Source organism: Protobothrops mucrosquamatus, unplaced genomic scaffold (assembly GCF_001527695.2).
Source record: "Protobothrops mucrosquamatus isolate PMUCROS unplaced genomic scaffold, P.Mucros_1.0 scaffold198, whole genome shotgun sequence".
In the NCBI taxonomy this organism is placed as follows: Eukaryota; Metazoa; Chordata; class Lepidosauria; order Squamata; family Viperidae; genus Protobothrops; species Protobothrops mucrosquamatus.
This window is the reverse complement of record NW_015386554.1, coordinates 116,893-132,684: the sequence shown is the minus strand read 5'-3', so window position 1 is coordinate 132,684 and position 15,792 is coordinate 116,893. Positions and strand designations below refer to the sequence as shown.

Below are 15,792 nucleotides of genomic sequence, written 5' to 3'. Positions count from 1 at the left end.
TCGCCTACATCGTCCATATAGGACGACTCGGGAACTCAACTCCTACCCCGGGCAGCTCACCTATCCCCTTATGCCCAGGGGAAAGGTATCAAGCCGTTTGACAGCTGATGCTGGCTGTCAAACCGGCTTTTACGCAAAACAGGCGGGAGGCAGCAAACAGCTGCGACCGACGAAATCGCCTGCCACCGGAAGTCTCCTCCTGTGGCTCCTCCTCTTGTAACACCTCTCTTATGACAGACGCAGCCAGGCTTTGGGGAATGGAGGTAAATAGAGATATTACATTGAAGGATATCATCACTTCGTCATCCTCTACAGTTACTGTTTTTAACCTCTTCAGAAAATCCTCTGAGGATTTTACTGTAGTGGAGGTACCTTCGACCAGGTGCTGGAACCGTCTGCTCAGCCACTTTGCTAAACTGAAGGTTGGGGTGCCCCTAAGTGAAACAATTGGGCATAACAGAACTCCTGTTTATGGATCTTTGGTAGTCCATAAATTCGTGCTGTGGCTGAGTCCCTGGGTTGGATCATATTTAGATCTTCTTCCTGGATCTTCCTCTGTCTATTAAGTTTGTCGGCCACCTTATTAATTTGATTCTTAAGTGATATCGTTGGGTTTTTACTGACAATTCGATAGAAGCTCCTGTCATTGAGTAGAGCATGGATCTTCTGGTTATATTCCAGTTTATCCATAACTACAGTTGCTCTACCTTTGTCGGCTGGCAAGATGATGATTGAGCTGTCCCTGCATAACTCTTCAAAGGCCATCTCCTCTGAACTTGACAGGATGTGACCTTGTCTGTGGTTAGTAAGGAGTCCTACTAGGCGTTGCCTAATGGAGTTCTTCGTCTCCTCATTGACCTCAATTCGGAAAATTGTTGATTCAAGAGCTGCTGCGAAATCAATGGGTTGGGCAGCCATCAGACTAAAGCCAGCATCTCATTGTAGGACAGAAATTTGCCCCTCGGTGAGTGTTTTAGATGATAGATTATGCACAAGTATTTTTTTTTTGCTCCAGTTGTCTGTGGTCTTTAGAATCTCCATTTTGCATTTGAGTATCTCAGTTTTTCTCTGGCATGCCTTTTGTGTCGCAGAATGTATGGCCAGGTTGAATATGTCAAAATGTTCATGCGACAGCATATTATAAAGTTGTGGGAAGTCAGCCCCTTCAGAGAAGGAAATATTAAAAGGGCAGAATATTATATTTCCTCAAAGGATCTTAGGCAGAAAAGCATGCCCAGTTTTTCTTAATAGCCCCAAGTCTCTCTCCCCCAAGCAGAAACCAGATCTGTAGAAATGCAGATGTGATAATCCATTCAGGAAGGTTGGAGCCCTCCAGCTAGAAGCTTAGGAAGACAAAAACACCTGAAATCTACATACCCCACCCAAATTCTAAGGACAAGAAACATAATAGGATTAATCCACCATCACCAGAATGCCAGAAAGGCACACTCAGACTCAGGTCAAAGTACATAACACAGGAAATACAAAGCCTCAAACAGGAACAGGAAACAACCTCAAGAGCCCCAGAGGGTATAAAAACCCACTCCCTACTACATGTGCTCACTCTTTTCTTCCAGAGCCATCTTTCTGTCTGGCTCTCCAATAAACATACAACCTTCTTTCTAAAGCAGTTGCCATGTTGTTTATCCCCAGCTTGGACTGGACCCTGATGAAGGCTTTTCCGTCAACAAAGTCAATCTTCATCTACAATGAGATGAAACAAAATAAATGATGTTGAATAATGTAACTATTTATTCATGCTTGAATAATGTAACTATTTCCTTAAAAAGATTGATATACATTGAATGCTGCTAATTAATGGCAAACACAAATCTTTCTATCTCAGGGGTGTCAAACTGCCGGCCCACGAGCTGGATGCGTCATGCAGAAACTGTGCCCACCCCATTGCTGGCAATGGAAAAAAAGTCACGATACGTTGCGACACGTCACGTGACATTGCGAGTTTGACACCCCCGTTCTATCTTATTTAGTGTGTTCAAGAATTTAAAAAAACTAAAGCAAAAAAGTGCTTACTTTCAAAACAATACATTCTCTTTTTCATGTAAGCAAACTAATTAGTCATTTTGAAAACAAAATGCTTTGTATTTAAGAGTGGATGATCTGTAGTAAGGATATATAGATTTGCACAGACAAAATTATTGTGATCTAAAACCATTTCTGTTATGGTCAGTTAAACCATCATTGCATTGGGAGTAAGTATCTAGCAGGCAGCCTGTCAAGATCATGATTTTTAAAGTTTGAGTGGCTGTGAAGTAAGTGATCATAGCCAGTTACAGTACATGAATAGGGTAATCACTGCTAACCAAAAGAGGATAGATGAAATAGGCTGGAGTCTATGCAGAATACTACAAAACACTTGGATAGATCAATGCTTATATAGAAATATAAATGTAATTCTATGGATATTTTTTCTGAAAGAATTATATAATAAATTAGCAGTGTATGCTAGAGGAAGTGGAGCAAGCAGGTAGGTGTTAAAGGAGGGTGGTGTGGACAGGAATAATATTCTCTAAATTCATAACTTCAAAGCATTTATATTCCTAGCAATTTTGGCTTTATTAGGGAGCATCCATTGCCTCTTCATTCCATCCTATAGGTTTCTAGACTATATTCACCTTTTCTTCATCAATCTGCTTTTCTTTGTGTATGTAATTATAGTTATATATGGAATGTGTAACTATGAGATCATTAACTCCCCATTTGCTGTGGTATATTTCCTCAATACTTTTCAAACAGGAAGCTAAAACAAAACAAAAAGGACATAAAACAACAAAAATGAAGAGCAAACCAGCATGAGATAAATTAGTCATCAGGTTGAGCAAAATTCTTTGCAAAAGACTGGTAAACTACAGGCACTCTGATTCTTCTGAATACTGTATTGGATCTTATAAGCCTACAGCACAGCATTATTTATTGTAAAAAATTATTCCCTTTGTTGACCAAGACAAATCCCTAAATCAGAACCACCATGGGAATGATACAGGGATTGCTGATACAACACAAAGCAAAAAATATATATTTTTATTTAGGCGTAGAAATTTAATAAATAAGGTTTGTTGCTCTGTCAGCTTTTATTCAAATTCCTTTAAACAGGTGGACAATCAACCAGTGGAATGCCTTGCCTTCAGAGGTTGTGAGTGCTCCATCCCTGGTGGGTTCAGTTCATTGTTGGATATGCATTACTATCCAATGTAGGATAGTTGGCAGCCAAACAGGAAACACTTGAGCAGCAGGTAGCTCAGAAGTGTTGCCATGATGCCAACACTGTAAGGAATTCCAGTACCGCATTAACACTATATAGCAGGGGTCTTCAAACTTGGCCCTTTTACGACTGGTGGACTTCAAGTCCCAGGCAACAACAAAGGAGGGGACCCTCATCATAAATAACCCCGTTCTAGCTGAATTGTTAAATGTTTTGGGGGAAATGATAAATAGTAGTTGAAAACTCAAATTAAAGTTCTTCCAGTAGTGCCATTGTGGCAGCAAAGGACAGGAAAAAACAGGTATTACAGCAATCATACTACCATACTCAAAATCATACTATCTGAAACGAAGTTTTGTTTCAGAAGTTCACACGATTGTGGCTCTGCTACCTCGGCCACGTGGATATTGTGTTCCTTGGATAATCGCGAGTCAGAAAAAAAAAAAGATGCCTGATGTGGGAATCAGAATTAGAACCGCAACCCCAAAATAGGCTGGATCCCTTCTTTGAATGTCCCACCCAGAGAAATGATTGGACTAATTCCCGACGTTATGCTGGCTCAGGAATTCTGGGAGTTGAAGTCCACGAATCATAAAAGAGCCAAGGTTGCCTACCCCTGGCCTAGGCCCTAGCTGTTATTAGAATACTTTAAAAATATTTTAATCGTTGCACTGCGGTGAAATATTGTGTGAACCTCCCTTTTGACGACCCTTTCTGTCACTGCCGATTGCGCTCAGCCGCTCTTTTAGCTGGGGGAACCGAAAGCTGCAATGAGAAAGAGGTCTTTAACGCCATCCAGCCCAACCCCGTATTTTGCTCAGTAAAAGCCTCCCGTCGGATAAGCTAGCCAGAGGAAGATTTGCAAACTGCTACGTCGGGCAACGCCTCCCAGATTCAACTCGGAGCACCTACAACTCCTGGTTAATAGGCGATCGGGAAGACTTCTTGAGCAAAGCTGCCTCTTTCCCGCTTACGGTACTTTGGGCCGGCACTGCCTGGCATCGCCCCGCCCCGCCAGGAAGCAGCTGTGCGATCGCCTCGCGTCGGCCTGCTCTGCTGGGTGTCAGGAGGCGGCGGTGAGCTTTGCCATGGAGGTCCTGGGACAGGCTGAGCCGAGGTAAAAGAGAGCGGATCGGAGCAGTGACGTTCTGGGGCCAACGGCTAGCGTAGAGACTATCGGGATGCGCGTCATGCAGAAGTTTAACTTTTTGACTTCAAGAGGGCAGACGCCTTGACACGTGTCGTAAAACAGGAGAAGCACAACGGCGGCTCGCTCACCTGAACCACTCGCAATGTTTCAAAGGACAACTAGGCTCTTAGGCTTGACGCCCCTGATGCGTAGCAGGTGGCGCCGGAGCGGCCAAAGGGATAGGCAGGCACGTAGTGTGGGAAGGGGAAAAAAAGCAGAACAGGATTCGAGTTGCTTTGCAGCCTGATTTTTTTTTTCCCCGGGAGCTTTCCCCCCTCCTCCCATAACAATAATTCTGTGAGGTAGGCTGAGTTGAGAGGTTCGGTACAATGTGTAGAATTTATCGAAATACAAATTTCACTTGAAAAGAAACAGACAGATCGACTTCTCCGGTTTCCACTTTTTATTTTTATTTTTTTTTTTAACATAGTGGGACCCCCCATGAAAGGATGGGAGTTCAATGCAGCCATCAGTCTTCCATCTATTCATTTTAACGGTAGAATTCACAGTCTCCTGGTTTCTAGCCTGGCGCCTGGTTTTTTTGAGGTCTCCATTTAGGTTCGTCTTTTGCAGAGGGACGGGGATGTTTGGGTAATGCAAAACTGTACAAAATTATATGACAAAAATTATAGTGGATATCACACTGAAGACAAGTGCGCAAAGCTTGATGTCTGACTAATGCTATTCTTATTGTATTACTTTCAGAGGAGCTGGGGAGAGGATTTTTCCACTTCTGTTTCTGTTAGGAGCTCTTCCGATTACTTTTAAGACAGGATTAAGCCGTCTTTTGGTGACCAGAGGTTAAGTTTTATTATACCTTTGGAGAAGGTAGAAAGCTGTAGTGGGAAGACTGGTTATTCAGAATCATTGTAGTCACAATTTATATTCTCTGAAATGTGCCTCCATTGTATTATGTAATATTACGTTCAAAGTTCAACTCCTGTTTTGCCTAAACTTGTTGGCAAGAGAAGGAATTTAACGTAACACCACATCCTCTTGTCTATGCAGTTTATAACTTCCTGTCCAAAGAAGAACTCTGGAGAATTCAAAATGTGCACATTTGAGCCATTTTCCTTGTTCCTAATAAAGATAACAGCCAACAATAGATTTAAAAAAATATTTTATTTATTTATTTATGGCTTTAGCAGAATGAATAATACCCATTTATTTAAATAAGACAAATGGAAAACATATTTTCTGGCGTTGGGGGAAAAATCTATTTGGAATTTCAGATAATTTTAGGTGGCTGGTCTTATTGCATGTACTTGGCTGTCCTTTACTCTTCTTAACTTGTGTCTCTTCTCTTTTTTTGCAATTAGTATTCTACCATCAAGAGAGCTGTTGTTCAAGGAAACATGAAATCAGATAATGAGGACAGAGAGGGTCTTGTACCTGGGACATCAAACATGTCACCAGAAGAAAAAACGGCAGACACCAGGAGTAGCAGTGATGATTTCACAGGAGATGTGTCTCCATGCCCTGAGGATTGGGAAAATGCTGATATAAAACCTAGCCAAGAAGCTTCTAGGAAAAAACTATGTGGTTATTTACATAAATGTTCTTCTAAAGCACCAATCAAGACCTGGAAGTCACGCTGGTTTTGCTATGATGAAAATAAATGCTACTTGCTATACTACAGGACAGCACAAGATATTAATCCTTTGGGAAGCATAGAGATTTCCATTGCGAGTTTTGATCTTAAAGTGGGAGCAGATGAGGGTATTTTTGAAATCAGGACTCCCATCAAAGACTTTATTCTCAAGGTACGTAATTGCAGGAAGATGGGGGGGGGTGGGTTAATGTGGCCTGAATTCAGGTCTGAAGCCCCAATTAATATATGTTTCAGACTCTTTAGAGGATTTTTTTGACAAAATGGTTAAACAAAGGATTCAGAACTGTTGAAGTTTAAATTTGCTACACAAAACATGAAGTAAGAAACTGATTGTGTTCTTGCTTATGATAGCTAAAGAAATTCCCACTCAGTGCTAGAAATATTTAAAGAAATTTTGTATTCAAATATGGCTTGAAAAGATTTCTTTCCAAAAAATCTCATGTATAAGATAAATTATCTTTTTATTGACAATAACATGCGGTTGGGCAAGCTACTAGCTTATCTCTAAACATTCTCAAAGAAAGCGTTGTTATGAAATATGACATTGCATGTAAATAAATGTAATTTTTTGCTGGATGATTAAATATGTTCTCTCCAGGACAATCGGATTTTTAAATATCATAGTAGCATAATTGTTTAGCATGCTATGGATAAATAAGAATCAAATAAAAAAATCACTAGCAAAATTATTTAACTTGTTAGCTAAGAGTATTTGCACTCTGATAGATTAGTAAGAATTTTTTTATTAATGATTTTATTCCTTTTTATAGGTTTTTTAGATTTACACTATATGTATGTATATACTGTGTATATACGAAAGTTTTTAAAATGTTTTTTACCTTGTGTATTTTATATTTTTTAGCTTTTAAATTATTAAGTGTTTGTATTTTATTTTTCTTATGCTGGTCTATGACCATAATAAAAAATTGATTTTGCTAAGTGATAAACAAGAACATTAGGAATGGCATTTCCAACTCATCTGAACAGCAACAATTTTGGAAAAGACTACTTTAGTTATAAAGACTACATCTTGACTTCTTTTTTCTTTTGTGTTGATTTTAAATTGAATTGCAGGCTGTCAACAAACAAGCCATGATGTATTGGCTACAACAACTGCAGCTGAAACGCTGGGAATTTTGTAATAAACAGGCAAAGGGTTTTGTTGACGCCATGCCATCCTTTCCTTCCATAAACGAGGCCCAGCAGAGCAACAGTAAGTAATAAAAGTACAATAGCTTGAACTTGAATTGCAACAGGAGGCAGCATTCTCGTTAGAGGTTATGTAGGTCAGGGTAGACAGCTCCTTATCCCTTGACTGTGAGTGATAGCATCCTGCTTTTGATTCCCCATGAGATCACCAGATTGTGCTGCTGAATATCAGTATACTTAGGACTGTTTTAGAAGGGGGATAGAGTGAGAGTGTTTTGCTTCCAAAATATCCTGCTCCTAATATCACTCTGAAAAAGATGGTTCCATCCCTTTTGGTGACATCCCTTCCTTCCTTCCTTCCTTCCTTCCTTCCTTCCTTCCTTCCTTCCTTCCTTCCTTCCTCTTTCCTTTTCATACTGTCATCAGTTGAGTATAGTAACACTGTTAAACAAAATAATTAAAATAACATTTCAGAATATGTCCTGCAGCCTTCTAAATGTATGGAAGGCCAAGTTGTGGCTCCTGATTCATTAAACTTATGCTTCTCCTGCTGGAGATCAAGATGGCCATTGGCTGCAGTTTGATTCCACATACCGTATTTCCAGGTCTCCATCATACAAGAATTGTAAATGCATATTTTGCTGCAAAAATTATTGTTATTGCCCTGTATTTTTCTCTGCCTCCTCCTCTTCTGATTATTGGTCCATCATTCATCATCCTGAACATTCTCTTTCAGTCTTGGTCCATATATCAAGCAAAAGGCCTTTTAAAAACAATGCAAGTTGTCCCCAGTTTATTGCTAATAAACAGCTGGAGTCTTTCTCAGTCCCATATCCAACAATACACAAACTCCATAGTGCCTTCCCTGAGGTGTTATAGGTGTTAATGCTGCAGGAGGTATATATGCCTAGGCCCAACACATGTACTTCCAGCTTTCCAAACTGATGGAAGAAAATATATTAAAAAACCACACATTGGGTTCATGTGGTGCACCCTGAAATTGATTTGAAGTTTGAAGAGGTTTATAATTTTGATTTTTGATTCTGATTTATATATTTGTCATGCATCTGTGTTGTAATAAACCTTGAATTAGTAAAGTTTTGATCACTGGTTTACCAGCTTTCTGTTCTTTTCTATATTTTGTTAAACTTCAAACTGCTGTTGTTAGCTGTTAGGCCCCTTTTTGTAGAAAGTAAGAATGTTAGTATAATCAACAGAATGGAAGAGAGTTTCTGTATTTCAGCTACTGGAGGCAAAGTAACAGAGGAATGGGTGTGCCCCTGCTTTGTCATTAAGCAAAAGCAGAGCATAGGTTGCCCAACTGCAGCAGGCCAATTTGTCAACACCAGATAGAAAAGTACAAGTTAATTTTAGATAGCTAAGAACCGTAATTTTAGAGGTCCTTAAGTAAGTTGCAAATCATGCTGTTTCTTTCCTTTGGAAGTAGGAAGTTAGGACAGCCTGAGAACGGGCCAACATTAACTTCTCCTTCTTAAAATACTGGATTTTACCCAATCTGCCCCTAGTAGACTAAAGATTGAGGGCAAGATTTCCCCTTCCCACAAGGCCTCTTTAGATACAGTCTACAAAGTTGAAGGAGAAGTACTTACAAGTCAAACTACAGTGTTTGCTCAAGAGGCAGTTGAGAATACTGTGATGCCTTGCAAGATGCAGCTGTGCCATGTGATCTGTAGATTTAGCATGCCTTGGCTGCCAGTTATTAAACTGTATCTCTTTCTCTGCAGCGGAGGCAGAACAGGATTTTTTACCCCTGGTGACAACTCCCACTGATGTAGTTGGCATAAAGGCAGCTTCTCTACCAGCACCACCGACTTCCATTGCTCTTCAGAACATCTCTCTCAAGCATCCTTGGATTGAAATACAGTAACTATTTCACCTCTTTGCATTCCAGAAAAGTCATTGTGACAAATATTTTGCGCTGAAGTAGCCATGTTAATCTGTTGACATCTCAAGTACAAGTAAATGTCCTTGTGGGCTACCAATTTACAGCAATAAAAGCCAGTCTGATATGTAAAATGTTCAGCTTCTTCAACGTGGTGCCCTCTGGAAATTGTGAATAGAATTCCCTGCCTCCGTGCACACCAGCATGGCCAATAGAGATCATTGAAGCCTCATTCCCCCATGTCTATTGGGATTCAAGCCAGTGCTTGAAACAGGCACTGGTATTGTGTTGTATGTACAGTACACAAGACATGGCAAAGTGGTTCTTTTTGCATGGAGAGTGTCTTCAAGTCAGTTTTGATGACTAGTGACTGCCTGGACAGGTCCAAGCAATATCCTTGGCAAGATGCTTGGAAGAGGTTTGCCATTTCCTCCTTTTGCCTAATGCTGAGAGAGGGGGGATTGAGATTTTGTGCCTAAGAGGTGAGACTAGAATTCAGGATTTCCTGGTTTGTAGCCTGATGCCTTAATCACTCCCCAAACTGGCTCTTAACAGTTATTTTCTGTATTAATACATAAAATGAAATTTATTATTATGAAGCATAACAATATAAATTAATATTCATTGATAAACAGCATGCATTTGTAGAAAAGCACATTTAATTTAAAAGATAAAGCACAGCCTTGTCATTTATTTATAAATAGTAAACATGACTTAGGCTATTGTCATGTATTCCATAGCAGAGTAATAATCTGTGAGCTGTCACTCAGTTCTCTTCCCTGGGCAATCTTGAATAGCTCCATCCACTATTATTCACCTCTCAACTGACTACAGTAGTCACTAGCTGAGTGGGGAGAGGGAGAACACACTTTGGTGCCTCTGTTAGCATGGCCTAAATAAAGATTGTGTGGTATTCACAGTTTTTGACTTCTGGCGATTCCCTGGGCAAGTCCTGCAATTGTAGGGCTGCTTTTTTCGGATCAAACAAGTGTTGATCCATTGGTTGCAAACAAGAATTGATAATCAGCTTGTCATCCGAGACTGATGTCACGGCTTGAGAGAGAGTGATTGATCCAAAGTCACCCAGCTGGCTTTCATGCCTAAGACAGGACTAGAATTGACATTCTCCTAGTTTGTAGTCTGATGGCTTCACTACTAGACCATACTGGCTCTCAATTTGTGACCATTTTGATAGCTGAGTATTTTAACTCTTCATGCCGGGTGGTAGTTCATAATGATTTAGTGTTTCTCTATGCAAACACCTTTAGGCATTAGAATACTACATATTGGCTGCAAAAATATGTCAATTCCAAATTGATTGCAAAGCGTTGGCATTTTCCGGACAACTGTGGTGGCCTATATCAGGGCTTTTCAACTAGTGGTATGGGTACCACCTGTGGTACATTGGCACCTGGCAGGTGGTACGCGACCATCCTAGAAAAGTGGTAGCGGGGGAGGGGAATGAGCTGAACCGGTAGCAGCACCGCACAAGCCTGAGCGAGAGATGGCTGGAGCTGCAGGGTTGTCAGGGCTCAGTGGAAACACCAGGATCAGCGCCAGGCTCCAGCTGGAGCTCGGCACTGATCCTGGCGCTTCTGCTGAGCCCTGAAGAAGCACCAATCATGTGAAGTGACCAAAACCTGCTGCAACCACCCAGCAGATGGGGAGGGGAAATAAAAGCCAAACACCCACCCCACCCCCACTGCCAATCCTCAACAGAAATGCTCACAACAATGAAAACCTCGGATAGGAGGAAGAGCGCCGCTAGGCGGGCAGGCAGGTGTCTTGCTCGGCTGTGGCTTGGGGGGCCCTTTTTTCAGTGCCATTGTAACGTCAAACAGTCACTAAGCGAACTGTTGTAAGTTGAGGACTACCTGTACTTTATTACCTTTTTCCTCTTTTTTTTTTTTTGGTCATCAAGTTTTTGACACCTTGCTGGTGGTACTCGGATGTTCCCATATCCTAAAAGTGGTACAATGGGTGAAAAGGTTGAAAAGCCCTGGCCTATATCATTGTTGCCAGCTGGGGGCTTGATTGGATTTTGCAGGCCGTATATGTAGCCCTGCTACACAGAGAGACCCAGTGTAACAGAGAAAAATGAGTTTTTTTGAATGCTGCTTTTCTGTCTGCAGAGAATTTGGGAGTTAGCTTGAAGGTACATTCCGCCACCTGAGTTTCCACCTGCACTCTAAAATACTGCAGCCAGACATGCTTTACTACTATAGTGAGATCTAGAATTAAGATCTAAGCATTAGCTTTTCTGTGCAATTTTCTTCTTTTAGAAACACAGTGCATAATCTGTGTGGCAGCCGTCAGAACCAAAAAGACAGTAGTGGTTTTGAGGAAAATTTTGAAATTATTGCTGATGAAGATCACCTAAAGGGAGAAACTGAGGATACAGGTACTTACTTTGCCTTATGATAATGTATAAAAGACATTTCCTGTTACATTTTGTGATTGTATTAGGAAGTAAATTAATGAGGGCCTACTGTGGGAGATGAACAAAAAAGCAACAAAAATAATTAGACAATGTTACTTAAAAAAAAGAAATCCCACTGAATCTGATAGGACTTACATCAGGGTTAGATGTAGTGCTGATTAATTATTCAACTTTGTAGAAACAACAGAACATGTACTTCTCCAGTGCCTATACTACAGAGATATTTGTATTAGTCTTATTTCACCATTATTGCAAAAATACCTGGGGCACACAAGATAATTTTATACCCTCCTTCTTCTTTCAGATACCAATCCTGTTACAACATACAATGTTGCCTTATTTTGCACAGCAGTATTTAAAATCTTTTAGAAGATGACCTGTGCCACAAACCAGTTTTAATGGTTATTTAGACCATTATTATTGACTGTTTTGTAATTAATTCATTGCATTATTTGTATTAGAAATGTTTAGTTTATCACGTTTTTATGCCCATTTATTGTTTTTAACCTCTCCTTTTAGACTCTTTTTTTAGATTTTTGTTTTTATATATTTTATTTTTAATGTATTTGTATTTTTCTTTCCTTTTAAATTTCTTACACTCCACCCTTCCAATGCTGGTCTTTCACCATAATAAAAGTTTATTTGATTTATTAATGTACTTCTTGATAAACATGCAGAAGATTGTTCATAAATCTTGTGACTTTAGAGCAGATATTAATGTTTTGCTAATCTACCAATTTCTCAGAATGTAATTCTGAGATCTTCCAGCGCAAGAAAGTTATTAACTATCATTTATATTTATTTCAGTCATGGCAGAGATGCAGAAGGACACCAAAACGAGACTAAAGCCACCAACATTCCGAAAATACAAAAAAGCCAGCAGTAGTTTTCATTATTTTGTTGAAGGAGCAGAACAGGGGAAAACAGCTTCTCTTCAGCACCAGGTTTTGATCCTTACAGAGGAAGTAAAATCTCAGAAGGTAAGCCTCCCCTTAAAATATATACCAAGTTCTGATCAACCAAAAGATTTAAATCAAGCATCCAGTATGTAAGACAATGTTGGACTAGAAATTGTTCCCTAAAATTTCTAGCTAATCTAGTGATAATGCAGGTTTTTGACAAATGGAAAGCAAAATGAAACTGGAAAAGTTTCTGGAAAAATGTCCTTAGACTGGTATGTTCTAGCCAGCAAATAAACCTGGCCTCTTTTATTGATAAATATATTTCATCATCCAGGCTGCAGGTTGTTTGATTTTTAATATAAAAGAAACTTAAGTATACTACTTAACTATACTATTAAGAAGAAACATCATGTTTTCTGATATTTCACGAGGTTGGTAGTGCTGAGGTAACATAAAAGAGGGAGGCAGCGATGGTTGGCATTTAACGAAACCCAGAAGAAAGTAGGCAATCTGTTTTATACAGTTATTAATGTGTGGGAGAAACTCCACAGTCATCTAGCTTCTCCTCTAGCCCGTTTACATTTCAAGATAAGGGCATCGGTTAGTATAAATTAGACTAAACCGTAGGCAAAATAGCAACTTTTAGTCAAAACTCAAAGATGTTAGACCACATGTTGGGTGCAATTTAAGGGGGCTTGTTTCCATAAAAAGAACACTAGTAGGAGCACTTTGAGGCAACTGAAGAATTATATAGGTACTCCTCAATGTACGACCACAATTAAGCCCAGAATTTCTGTTGCCATGTGAGGCATTTGTTAAGTGAATTTTGCCCCATTTTATGACCTTTCTTGTTGTTAAGTGAATCACTGCACCTGTTAAGTTAGTAACGTGGTTGTTAAGTGAATCCGGCTTCCCCATTGACTTTGCTTGTCAGAAGGTCACAAAAGGTGATCACATGACCCCGGGACACTGCAACAGTCATAAATATGAATCAGTTGCCAGGCATCCAAATTCTGATCACGTCAACCAAACTGGAATGTTGCAATGGTCATAAGTGTGAAAAATGATCACGTTACTTTTTTCAGTCCTGTTGTAACTTAGAACTATCACTAAACGAATGGTTGTATGAAAAGGACTAACTGTACTCAACAGATTCGATCTTTGGGAAGTTAGTGTAACTACCAAGCTGTGCTCCTTTGCTGAAAGGTTTTACTGCAGCAGGAACACTCTGGACATGCCCTGAATAGTAACAGGCCTGGATAGCTAATCCAGATTTAGATGTATTTTGTGGTACGTAATTTCTGTGAGTCATGGAAGATTACTCCAAGGTAGTCTAATAAGTTTATTTGTTTTATACTATGCCCATTTCATGATCAGTTTTATATCTTTTGTCTATGTTGTGTTTTTTGTATTTTGTATGGGTTTATGTTATATATCTACGTATGTAAACATATGCTCTGGGTCATGTGATCACAGATGTGTCTATGAAGCTTTTTTAATGACAGTGGAACTAGTCAATCACTGCCTTCTTGTAGCATTGTTTTTTTTTCCAAGTTTCCAGTCTGGCCTATAGCCTTGGGGTTTTCTGGTTTCTTCCATTCAAGTATTAACCATATTATGATCTTCAAAGGTATTGAGGAACAGATCTCAATTAGCTTTTTACAGGTAGCTAGGTGCTGCTATATAATTAGATAGAAGAGGAAAGATCCAGATTAAGATCCTAACTTAGTCAGAAAGCTATTCCTAAATAATGTTGTGTCTGTCACTCTGAATCTAACCAACCTGGCAGGGCTGTTTAGGAACATAACATTGACAGCAAAAGGCAGAATGGTGTATATCTTGTACAAAGGGAATGATGAAAATCTTATATTAATGGGGCAAAGGACATTGTGAAAGAAACATTATTTCACAATATTTTTTTTCATGCTCCATAAAACCATTTCCCCCCCAAAAAAAAATATTACATCCAGTGTCTATTCCATAGGAAAAAAATATTTTTATTAAGAAAAATTTTAACAAGAGAAAAACACTGCTAATTTTTGACCAGAAATAAAGAAAATAAAAAATAGTGAATAAATAAGAAAGAAAATAAGAAAAAAGAAAGAAAATTGAAAAAAAGCAAAAGAGAAGAAAAGGTTATAAAAAATGTCTTCCAATCTTTTTAGCAGCAGTTAATACTTTACCATCTCTCTCTAAGATTACATCAACATTATGAGTTGATTTTTTTCCTTTCTTCAACAAAAAGTCCAAAACGGGTTTTTAGTTATTAGTAAATGAGATTATTGCCCTTTCCCTAAACAGATTATTAGAAAAAATAATGTTTGGATATAACATTATAGAATCTTTTAACTCCCAGATAATTACAACTCCAGGTTTAAGGCTATTTATTCATTTTTGTCATGTGCATATATCACAAGCTCTACAAGGATTCCTGATGTTTGACAACAACCTACTTAAAATCAATAAAAATCATATATAAATCCAGTACAATATAAAATCAGTCATCCTCCCTGATGCTCTTAATCCAGTAACAATGTCAGATCTTAGAAGCTGTGCAGAAAAACTGCTGGAATACCAGAGTGAGTTGATTTGTTCCTGTAATAAATTGCTGGATGCTCAACATGCTCAACCCAATGTTAAAAGAGGATCTAACTTTGCAAGATATTGCATTCTGTAGTTCCTCTGCCAAAAATCTGTATTGAGACACATTTCCTGTACAACTGCTGAAAATCACCCTTGTTCTTCATTATTTCATAAAGGAAGGAGCTTTTAAAATATAAGTTCCAATTTGATTCTTTTGCTGCTGTTACTAAATACTATAATTATTTTGCTTTAAGAAAATGAATTCATTCACTAGACCAGTGGTGGCGAACCTTTTAAAGACCGACTGCCCAAACTGCAACCCAAAACCCACTTATGCATCGCCTGGTGCCGGATGGGCGTGGCCACTGAGTGGGCGTGGCCACCGAGCTGTCGGCTTATGCTCGCTTGCTCGCTTCCTGTCCGCTCCGACTCGTGCTCGCTCTCTCGCTGTCTGCAGCAAATGCTGCTTCCGCCAAAAGTTGCTCCTTTTATAACCTCTCGCCTATTCCCAGACTGCGCATGCACGGAGAGGAGGAGGGAGCAGCTCGGCCCAACAATGGCTCACGTGCAACCAGAGATGGCTCCGCGTGCCGCCTGTGGCACACATGCCATAGGTTCGCCACCACAGCACTAGACTCTGTGCCTCACATTAAGCTATAGTTTGCTTTGGTTCACATATTGTGGTAAGTCACAAAGACAGACAGACACACACACACACACAGACATATATATATATATATATATATATATATATATATATATATATATATATATATATATTAAAAATATTT

At 39.3% G+C, this 15,792-nt stretch overlaps 1 protein-coding gene across 1 annotated transcript in view; it reads left to right on the top strand.

Moving 5' to 3' along the window:
- The first annotated feature begins 4,268 nt into the window (after positions 1-4,268).
- Positions 4,269-15,792, top strand: part of TBC1D2 (TBC1 domain family member 2) — a 27,006-nt gene continuing 15,482 nt past the window's right edge. Inside the window, exons 1-6 of the mRNA XM_015813815.1 lie at positions 4,269-4,340; positions 5,732-6,175; positions 7,099-7,237; positions 8,919-9,057; positions 11,359-11,477; positions 12,324-12,496. Coding sequence (XP_015669301.1) covers positions 5,768-6,175; positions 7,099-7,237; positions 8,919-9,057; positions 11,359-11,477; positions 12,324-12,496 — 978 coding nt within the window. The 5' untranslated portion in view covers positions 4,269-4,340; positions 5,732-5,767. The remainder of the gene's footprint in view (positions 4,341-5,731; positions 6,176-7,098; positions 7,238-8,918; positions 9,058-11,358; positions 11,478-12,323; positions 12,497-15,792) is intronic.